We start from the raw sequence: 10,854 nt of genomic DNA, 5'->3' as shown, positions 1-10,854 counted from the left end.
TGAGGAGAGATGGAAGGCATGTGAAGGGATGGAGGGGGGAGCAGGTTGTGGGGGGTCAGCATGAAAGTTGGAAAGAAACGCAGGCACGCACACCCAGACACTGCACAGACACAAAAACACAAACGATCTGCACCACGAAAACACACTTTCAGGGAAATAACAGTTTTTAAATGGATATTACATTCAGGTATTTACTGTGTTTAACATCACATTATACAGACAGAGATCTCTAAATAAATGTTCCAAAATTCACCTTGAATGTTGAAGGTTTTACATGTGGGATACTCTTGAATTTCCTGTCGGGAAAGCGCCAGTTTTGTCAACCTCCAGTATTTTATTACACAGCATGTTTCTGGTTCATAGAGGAATTTATTGTTTCATGGGAAAGACAAATAAATTGATTTTCAAAGCACAGATTTTAGAGAAAACCTTTAATTGATTGTACAGTGAATAGAGTACAACATGTGAGAGCTACGACCTCTATTAAGACATTTCCAGTAATGTAAAAAAAACTTAATCAGGTATTATACTGTATTTATATAATTGTTATAAGCATTAATTTCTCCAGAGCCAAAATTTGTACTATTTAAAAGATTAACAATAGTACAATATTTATCATACACATTCTTTACATATATATATATATATATATATATATATATATTATGGAGTGTGTTTTTGCACCCAGGTGAGAATAGTCACACTGAAGCTTTTCAGCCATTCAGACCCATTCCTATGACCAATTATTATGAATCCCACTGTGTGCTTTGATTGGCTAGTACACGTCACGTTAACGAGCCAAGATCTGAAACAATTAGTATAGACCCTTTTACTGTTAGTAAACAGTATGAGTTTTTTTGGTGGGGTGGGGCTTAGCTGGGGGCAAAACAATGCTCCACAGACATTAGCTAGCACTAGCTAGCAAGTTCTGTTGGCTTGTTTTAGACTATGGCGGAAGATGATGCAAGTGGTGTGTTCAGAAATACTCAAACTGGACTGTTTGTAAATTCATAATGCTGTCAGAATATACCGTTTGGTTATCCAGAGCACCACACTCTTGGAGAATCAAAGAGCCGAGCGGAGTAAATGTGCGATTAACTTAATCGTTCGTTAATTCACATAGAAATATAAAGCTCCGTGTCTTCAACCAACGGGGCTCTCATTTTAGTGTAGAGCATCAGACTGAATTTATGAACGCACTGTCAGGTCACTCATTCTCTGGGACCGCGAGTGTTACTTGAAAAAGTAAACACTGACCACGGACCAGACTGGCCGACCCGTATGGGGTTAGATGTGGTCGATGAATTTGTTGAGCACAGGACTTTCACACAGGAGACTGGGATTGAATCCTGTCTCAATCAACACTGGCTTATCATCTTTAAATTTAGTTGACTTGTTTTCAATTTGTAGGATGTATAAACCTGTGTACAAGTGTAAATAACCACATTAGCTGTTCTATACTGAGTGCAAATGACATTGTTGGCTACGGACACCTGGGTGCAAATAGCACCTGCCTACCGTAAATCTTCTTTTAAGCTGCACACACATTTCAAACACTACATCTTCATTTGCCTCTTTTAGCCTCTAATATAACAAATTCATCAATAAACAAAACAACATGACATGAGCGAAACATACTGAAAAATTAGTTGCAACCAAGACACTGCAGAGAGGAGTATTTACACAGAGCAGATTGAAGACGACGGAGGAGGAAGCCTCTGAGGCTTGAAGGGAAGAGGAGAAAAATTGTTTGGTAGAGTCTAACGAGAGAAAGGAGAGGGAAAGAAACAGGAATGACTTTATTGTTTCATTGGTTCGTAGTGGATAAGACGCATTGCATTCTCATTTTCAATCACTCCTTTGATGAACTCTCCTTCAGCCAGTCGCTCTGTGAGGGGAAAAACAAAGGAAGTGAAAACAGTAAACAAGATATACGGTCAGGCATGAGGGGTAAACATGAGGCTGAATAATGCGTCTGTATGTTATCTAAGAAATCCGGTCTTATCTCCTGTGTGTGTATGTGTGTGTGTTTGTGTGTGTATGACAGTAGCATGCAATGCAGTGGAGTCATGAAATATGGCTGGTACATACATAATAAAGCTTGCATGACACATGTGATGTTGGGATGTGCCCCCAGGTGGATTTATTGCTCGTATTACTGTGAAGCCAAACAGCTGCAAAATGTAATCTTCACTACAGGATGCAAGAACAGCTGCTGAGGAAAGGTAGTAAGGGCTTATACACGACTTTATCTCCCTCTAACATTAAGTACACAGCGATAAGAACACAGTGACCTGTCATGCACTACGGGAACACAAAACACAGTCACACATGTATGTAATTCCCTTTACCGTTGTCTTTCTTTTCGAAGTAAGACCACAGCTTGTTGGCTCTCTTCTCGGGTGTGTTCTCATCCTCTCGTAGCCTGCTCTGCTCCTCCTTTGGGATCAGCTTAAATATGGCCTGAAGGGGGGTTGGGTATAAGATTGGTGATAATGCCGCATCATTTCTCTCACACAAATAATGTATGGAACATCAACACCGCACAAGAAATGAATGAGTGCAAGCCAAGCAGCGTTTAGCCTGTAGGACAAGTGAGTAAGCTCAAGTTAATTAGTGTCTTTGGGTTTAGAGAGCGTCTGATGCAAAACAACTTGACATTTAGAGAAAAGCTAAAGGCCAACACTCTCTCTTGTGTCTCGTCCCTGATTACTGTCATTAGCCATTGTATACTCGTAACAATTTGTCTGTATACAGACAAATCAAGTAGCCTACAATTACATCTCACAGGAAATGTAGCCTGCAATCCCCACACGACGTCTGATCTGCCGACCAAATGCAGCTACGAGAGCAGTCCTGGAGGGCTTGCCCATCACAGCTTATATGTAAACAATGTGTACAATCAAGCAGCCCACGGCCTGTGTGTCATTTCTCCAAGACAGTGAATCTGGAATATGCCACTTAAAATCCAGCAGATTGTAAATGACTAAATGACGGTGCACTTTAGGTTCAGGCCTTTAAGTGTGTGTCCCACTTAGAGAGGAAGCACTCATCTCCCACATTTAAGACACCTAGATTAACATGGATTAGTGCCAAGACTCAGGCCACAGGCCAAACACCAAGATGTCCTCTCTTTTCTCACTGGACTGTCCCTCCATCTTGCCCCTCTGATCGTGTGGCCTGTAGTTCACACTGTGAGCTTATAGATGACAAGCAGTCAATTTTAAATAATAAAATCAGATCTGTATCACATATAAATGTGGATACTCTTACAGATACACTGTATTCACACCCTCTGTTAACTTGTGTACCATATTATTGTGGTTTACTATACTAGACTAAATTAATATTTGGCTAATTCTGCCCTCCTCACTCACTTATTCGAACCCACAGATGGAACCAGATATCACTGGATTATCTCTCTGTTATAATGATGTTAGTTTCTGTGCATGGCAGATCTGTTTATCGCCCTCCTCTCCACAGAGTCTAATTCTGTTAAAGGTTGTTGAACTTTTGGCAGGGTGGCTTTAAAAAGTGGCTATTTTGTGCACTGGTTGTAAACGTGATGCACATGGCCTCAGTCCAGTTGGCCAGGCATGCAATCCCATTACAATGCCAGCTGGATACTCAGCTGATCTGTCTAAACCTCTTACAATTCTATATCATTCCTCTTAAAACAGAAGATAAAGAAAGTAAATACAACCTAAATCAGAGTTTTAATTATGTGAAAACAATTGCTAATGACTATATAATGTAATTAGCATCAATACATCTCAAAAATCCAAAAGTGGCGGCCTTGTGATCCAAAGAAACATGGATTAGCCTCAGGGACAAAGATGAGCAGTCCCTCTAAAGACAGAGCAATGCAAGAGCAGTCTTGCTTAAGAGTAGGACTGCCTATATTGTCTAAGAGTTAACCCTGTAATCACAGAGATTACCAGGGGTTTGAGGCTCAAATAGACTGGCTAATTAGGATGGCAATTAGTGTCGGGACCTACATACCATAAGAGGGATGGTCACTTTCCAACGAATAGCAACTCATTTTACACAGACTTTAAAGGAAGTGGGCAAAATACCAGGAAAACGTAACACCTGCACACGTACGCCGCACCACAAATAGTTTGTGGTGCGGCATACGTGTGCATGCATGATTTTTTTTTTGTCACGTAGGCTGTTTTTAATAGCCTTGCACCTACATAATGTACGTATAATTACTCTCCTTCAACAAAGTACCCAGCCGTCTCCTAGAAATTATGTTTATTTATAATTAATTTGAAACAGCAAATACATTTTGAGGGAAACGTAATACAGAGCAAATTATGTTTACTATTAACATATTGCGGAAATGTTGCTAATTAACATACCTGGCTAGTCGTAAGAATGTTCATACAAAACGTATCAGCAAAATGTCCTCTGGCAATGTATTTCAGTTGTTGTTGTCTTCACCAAAATAGGCAATCTTACTTTTTTCTTAACATTTAGCTAGAATCACGATCTTTCTCTAAACGTAGCCAGACTGCATTTGTTGCCTAAACCTGAGGCATGAATCTGTATCTGGGGTGCTGGTGACATAGTACTGCATTTTGTATACTCGCCACCCTCCCCAACCACCTACCCTGCCAAGCCTACATGGTACATAAATGTGGTGTTTTGTTGCCTGAAAGGAGCGTTGTCTCTGAACATAATCCAGGCAGCAATTACGTTGCGACAACAATGTAACTAAGAAAGCAGTTTAGTAACATACAAACGTAATTCTAGGAGATAGTGTTGAAATACAAGGATAACTAGACAATGTGATGCGGTACAACAATAATTCTCCAAAACTATAACCTTAAAAATGACTAGAGAGTTAAATCAGTATCTCATCGGCATAGAAATTCAAGAATATTAAACATTATAAACAGTAGTGTAGTGGTAGTTGAGGTGTGACTAGGTAGATGGGTATGTTACTGAAGAGGACATGGGTGTACTCTTCTATATATTCCAATGGATTCTTGGCTCATACTGTAAATGGCCAGAAAAAGAAGTGGGTATACCCTGTATAACTGCGTATACCCTCCACTACACCACTGATTCTAACCTTAAAAAGTAGTATTCACAGCAGGACTATTGTACTGGATTGCAGGTCAAGTAATCCTCTTATTTTGTCTGTCAGTTTTAGCTTTGACAACTTAGAATCAGGCATTTCCGTGAGGAGCCACAGAGCAGCTTGAAGTTTTGATATTGTATGTTTATAGCAGCAATACTAATGATATGAGACAGCATTTCTGTCTTTAGTATTCCTAGACAATAAAGTTTGATACAACTCTCCATAAGATAAGATACATGTTTAGGAATTAATCTGAAGAAGCAAAATGTTTAGAGCAAGACCACACTGTAGGAATAGTAGATACCTTTAGTTGTTCACACTAGAACCAAGTTAAAGTGTCTAATCCTTTGATCATTATCTGACACATGACTGTAGGTATTCCCCCTCACCTGGCAGATCTCCGTCACCTCCGTCTTGTTGATGTATCCGTTCTTGTCCACATCAAACAGCGAAAAGGCCCACTCCAGTTTTCGGGTCGTCTTCCCAGTGGAGGTCATGTGCAGTGCGATGATGTACTCCTTGAAGTCCAAAGTGCCGTCATCGTTGGTGTCAAAGGAGCGGAACACATGTCGTGCGTAGCTCTTGGCGTCACTGTCAGGGAAGAAGCGGGCATAGATCTGCTCGAACTCTTCAGGTGTGATACGTCCCGTCGGGCACTGAGTCTGAAAGTTCTCGTACCACTGGCTGATCTCGTTTTCGGTAAATTTGGTGCTGAGCTTTAGATCCTCCAGGATCTCCTTTGATAATGCGCTACTGGTGGTATTTCCCATGGTCGTTGCTTTCAGTGTCTTTGTTCTGACAAACTCACTGGCAAATATTTGCCACCTGAGTTTTTCTTCTTTGTCCCACTTGAACTTCTCCTTTGTTCAAAATATTTTACCACTGGCTTGACCTCTTGTCTTGATCTTAGAGGCCAAAGAGAACCCTGCAAGAGGAAAAAAAAAAGATTTACAAATATGGTACAGTCCACGTATGAAATCCTAAACTGGTTGTTACTCAGTAAATTACATTGGGAGGATGATCTGAAATAAAATAGGGAAGCTTACCTGTGTGTTGTGCAGGCAGACGATGGCTGCAGAATTGAGTGTGTGTCTCGACAGTAAGACAGTGAGAGATAAGGAGGGCAGGGGGAAACACTCCTACCATGGACGAGTGGGTTAATCGTGTTAATGCGGGATTTAACCTGGCTGAGCTTTTGACTAAAACGAACCCCCGGATCCGACTTTTCTCTATTGGGTCTGGAAATCTAGAAAGATCTATGGTATATAACAGTGTTTATTTTCCCAGTTATGTTATTTATAAAGTGTAGGAGTTTTGAGTCACACCTTGTGGTAGTGTATCCAAGAAGTTATAGTCTTACTTAATAACTCAGTATTAATCAATCAACAGAAATCTAATACATTTCACTGTATCCTCGTGGTTACAACCCCTTCATGAAGCTAGCAAGTGTTTGCATGCCACAGAATAATAAAAACATAAAAGTTATTTTTGACCAACAGATTAGCAGACATGTTCACATGGCTCCACGTGGGGTCTTTTCAAAGCTAGCTTTAGGCCCTTCAGCAGTATGTCTGCTATTTCAGTAGTGGCCTTTCAATGGGTTTAGTTGACCACTGACATCTAATACCAGACTACCATCTGTCCAGGAAGTTTAACTCCCCCCTCCACCTCCAATCCCACCTATGCCCCTAGCATCATCTTCACTGCTGGCCTTCATGTAGGACAAGAAGGAGGTCTCCTTCTTGTCCTACATGACGTCCTTTTACTGACTTTTGTGTCATTAGTCTGGGTTTGTTTTACTGAGCTGAGTGTTAAGACGTTTCGGACATGTTTTCTTACTCTGCAAAATTATGTTTTTGTTGTTGGTCTGTAGGGCTGGCATGATATCAGACTCTCACTAATCAATTGTCATGGCCAAAAGAGTTCACGATAACTATATTATCACGATATCTGAAGAAAATTTAAATAAATAAATAATGCTATCTGTCCAAGTCATTTTTAACTTTGTTTATTGTGCGTTTTGTCCAAGCAGTAACCTCTAGGGTTGAAAAATGAAGCCAACGCAGAAGTGCCAGAATCTGCAGTTCTTTGAATGGCCACTTGGAGCTGGCTTCAAAAATCAAGTCAATCCTCATGGTAAAATGCCCACCTTTACAGCAGATATAAACATGTCTGGGCCTGGTACAGAAAATACTGTTAAGGGTCCCTGGAGGGTTGGGTTGGGTTCACAGCTGACATTATTATTATTAGGCGAGAGGCGGGATACACCCTGGACAGATTGCCAGACTATTACAGGGCTAACACATAAGCACTTTTTACACAGAGATCATGCTATAGGGCGGCTACAAAGTCCCTTCTTTATGCCTCCTTTGCATTTTTACACAGAGCCAAACAATGGCGGCATCATTTCGCTTCAGTGTGTGATTATACACTGCATCGCGGCTCCCAGACCTCATTGTTTTCCCAATTTAGGACATTTTCAGCCGCTGGTCTTCTTCTTTGGGTTAGCTGCTAACTGCTAACAGCTACCTTATAAATTTCCTGCTTTGGGTAGCACACATAACATCCTGCAGGCTGTCCTGTTCATACAGACACCATTTTAGCACTGTTACTACCTCCTCTGGCGGACGAAAGGCGAGACCACTCTGTCCCCCCATTCTGTGATCATACCTTATATACAGCGCAGTGAGGTGGCATAACAATGTGATATTCCTGACTTGAACAGGCAGTGGGAAAGCTGCTATAGAGAGAGACAACTGTTCACACTCACATTCACACCTATGGGCAGTTTGGAGTCACCAGTTAACCTGCATGTCTTTGGACTGCAGGAGGAACCCCGAGAACCTGGAGAAAACCCACGCTGACATGGGGAGAACATACCAACTCCACACAGAAGGGCTCCAGTTGCACCTAATTAATGGCAGGGCCACTTTGAGTGAGCTCCACCTTCTCATAAAAATATGGTCACTTCTAGCTCCAAAAAACATGAGATGTAATGACAGCTGAAATGCCAAACTCAAGGCTTCAAAACAGAAGTCCACAAACAAATGGGTGACATCATGATAGCTACGTTGATTATATTAGACAGTCTATAGTTTTGTCTCTTTTTTCAAAATGAATTACACTCAAAAAACAAGTGTAGGGAGGTGGAGAGAGAGTCTGTAACCATAAGTGTACAAAAATAGCAATTACACTTAATGGATATCGAAAAGGCAACCAGATGGTGTTGAAGAAGGGAAAAAAAGAGCGAGAATGAAACTGACATGATTTAAAATGGGCTGGATTATTTACACAATATTTTTATGCAGTATGTGAATTATTAACATGATATCAATATTTCATTTTTAGATATCATGGTTATCATCAAGACCAGTTAACACCCCTTGGCCTGCCAAATTCTTCTTCTCTTTAGCCTTTTTGGTCCAGTCTTGACTTTACCCTCCACACAGTATTGTTTCATGCACTGAAGGAGCCCTGTTATATGTACAGGCTGATACAAACATGCACACACATGACTTTGCCTTTATTTTCAATGGTTTGAAAGTTTCTACCCAGTACCATGTAACTTAGTCCCAGTCCTGTGGGCATTTCTCTGTATATAGTCTCCATCTTTATTGTCAACAGCCATCACCCTACAGGAGGTGTCACAGAACATTAAACTCACTTCATTACACTTGGCTGACACATTTACATCATCAGTCTGTGTTCTGTGTGTCCGCTCTGATTAGACTGAAAGTATTATCTTGATTGTCTTAACTGCTGTTTCAGACTAACTCGGCATGGATGCGGGGGTGTACGGCAGAGTTTATGTGAGACAAATGTGTACAAGGGTGTGTATGTTGTAACAGGACATGTGGAAGTACAAGTTGACGGCAGCGGTAGCATTTCTTTAGTGTGTATGTATGATTATTATTTATGTTGTATTTTGCAGCAGGCTTTTCTTTCACTTCATCGTCTCATGTGGTTGGGAATTTGGATTGGGCTTCCCCCCATGCTGCATCCATACAACAAAGTCCACATACATAAAAGGCAGTGGCAAAACAACTACAGGAAACAAGACAGGACATAATAATAAAACATACTCTGATGCTTAAATTTATTAGATGATGAATTCTTTTTAATTAAAGAAGGGATAAAAGAGTATTTAAAATCTATTTGATCAACAGTGTGGTACTCTAAACCTCCTCCCTGATGGTAGTAGCTGTTACTCATTGTGTAGCACACAGGATGGGTCGGTTATTATCTTGTCAGCTTACTTAAGAGCAGCCTGTTTGTAGGTAGACTGCAGGTATAGATGCTGTTTTGCACCTGTTATCTTTAATGCAGTCGGCATGAGTCAGACTAGTTTGGACTTCAGTTGCACAGAGAGGTTACCAAACCAAACTGATGGCGTATCTAATTAGGCTCTCAAAGACACCATGAATTCTTAGAAGCCGTAAGAAGGGCAGACGCTGTTGTAGTCTGGTACAGAGACCCTCAACATACGTGTTCCAGGTCAGCGAGCTCTCAGTGAGTCCATCTATTGGATTACTGCTGACCTGCCCCATCCCACCCAATCCAGCACTAGCCAATTACCATCATCATCATCCTGTGAGTGCCACAGCCAATAGCATTACCCCTCCTCTCCACAAAACACCCTGTGATACCTGACCTGTACCCTGGGCTCAACTAATAGCTAGAGCTAAAGCAAGCAAAGGATTTGTGTGCAATGTTTTTCTGCTTGTGGTGAAGGTGAGGGTTCATGTAACGTGGATGCTGAAGCACAATCTTTAGCAACTAAGCACAACAATGACACTTATTTAATAAAGGAATGATAACACGTTATAGCAGCTTTTACAGTGCTTTGCAACAATAACCAGGATATATATTTATTTTGCAGGCTGTAACCTCTAATACACATTAAAAATAGTGTAATGACAGGTGAAAGTTTCGTGATAGTAGAAGTCAACACATCTAGAAATATCTGCAATGAGGTCAATGACTCACCACTGGCAACATCCCAGTTGGCTGGGCAGCATTAAAGCCAATTAAATGGCAGTAGCAAGCTTCACCTGTGTGACAGCATCAAACCAGGAGCCAACTCAGTGTCAGCACTGACATATACATCTGCCTCACTCGGTGTACACAGATCAGGCCCATGCATCCATGTGTTTCTGCCACTTGGTAGGAAAACCAAGCAGCATTCTTCAATTTCTTATTTGTGTAGATCAGTGGTTCTCAAGTGGTGTGATGCAAACCCAGGTGTGCCGTGAGATTTTGTGATAACCATACATTGTTATTGCAATATCCAACTTGACCTATATAAAGTTATGCATGAATTTTTAATTGACTGTATCAGTATGTTGTGCACACCCATTTCCTAATAAAGAGGCAAACTATACCTAAAAAAAATAAATAAAAATAATTCAATTTAATTTTATTTAATTAAAAATAAACCTATTTGTCACCCTTCACACATGGGAATAATAAGTGTGTGACACATCACATTATCTTACATTATTTACTGTTTGGATTCTGTTACTGTGTTACTGGTGCTTTGATGTAATTTGAAAAAGTTTCAAGTGAATTTTTAAAACATTGTGTTAGATATTTCGCGAGCAATAGTTGGTTGTCAATTGTTATTTGATATTAGTAAATAAATACAAACATTTATGTCGTGATAAGAGTGATAACACACATGATAGAGGCTACTGTACACAGATATTTATACAGGTGCGCCTTGGGCACAACATTTTTGAAAACCACTGGTGTAGATTATGAATGAT

General features: G+C 40.5%; 1 protein-coding gene across 1 annotated transcript; it reads right to left on the bottom strand.

Annotated features, from left to right (window-relative positions):
* Positions 1-412: 412 nt before the first annotated feature.
* Positions 413-6,238, bottom strand: rcvrn2 (recoverin 2). Its single transcript, XM_033641689.2, has 4 exons — positions 6,136-6,238; positions 5,479-6,014; positions 2,352-2,463; positions 413-1,888 (listed from the first exon to the last, which is right to left on the bottom strand). Exons 2-4 carry the CDS (start codon positions 5,857-5,859, stop codon positions 1,800-1,802), a joined length of 582 nt encoding a protein of 193 aa, XP_033497580.1. The 5' UTR covers positions 5,860-6,014; positions 6,136-6,238; the 3' UTR covers positions 413-1,799.
* Positions 6,239-10,854: the final 4,616 nt, after the last annotated feature.

The sequence above is a fragment of the Epinephelus lanceolatus genome, chromosome 10 (genome assembly GCF_041903045.1).
Source record: "Epinephelus lanceolatus isolate andai-2023 chromosome 10, ASM4190304v1, whole genome shotgun sequence".
Classification (NCBI taxonomy): domain Eukaryota; kingdom Metazoa; phylum Chordata; class Actinopteri; order Perciformes; family Serranidae; genus Epinephelus; species Epinephelus lanceolatus.
Note: the sequence above shows the minus strand (reverse complement) of the source record. Positions and strands in the feature narration are given on the sequence as shown.

What these genes read in the sequence shown, in the direction of transcription:
- rcvrn2 (XM_033641689.2), bottom strand. Translation starts at nt 5,859, where the DNA reads ATGGGAAATACCACCAGTAGCGCATTATCAAAGGAGATCCTGGAGGAT. An exon ending in AGGTGACGGAGATCTGCCAG is followed by an intron (nt 2,464 to 5,478) that starts GTGAGGGGGAAT and finishes ACCCCCCTTCAG; the next exon opens with GCCATATTTAAGCTGATCCC. An exon ending in CTTCGAAAAGAAAGACAACG is followed by an intron (nt 1,889 to 2,351) that starts GTAAAGGGAATT and finishes TTCCCCTCACAG; the next exon opens with AGCGACTGGCTGAAGGAGAG.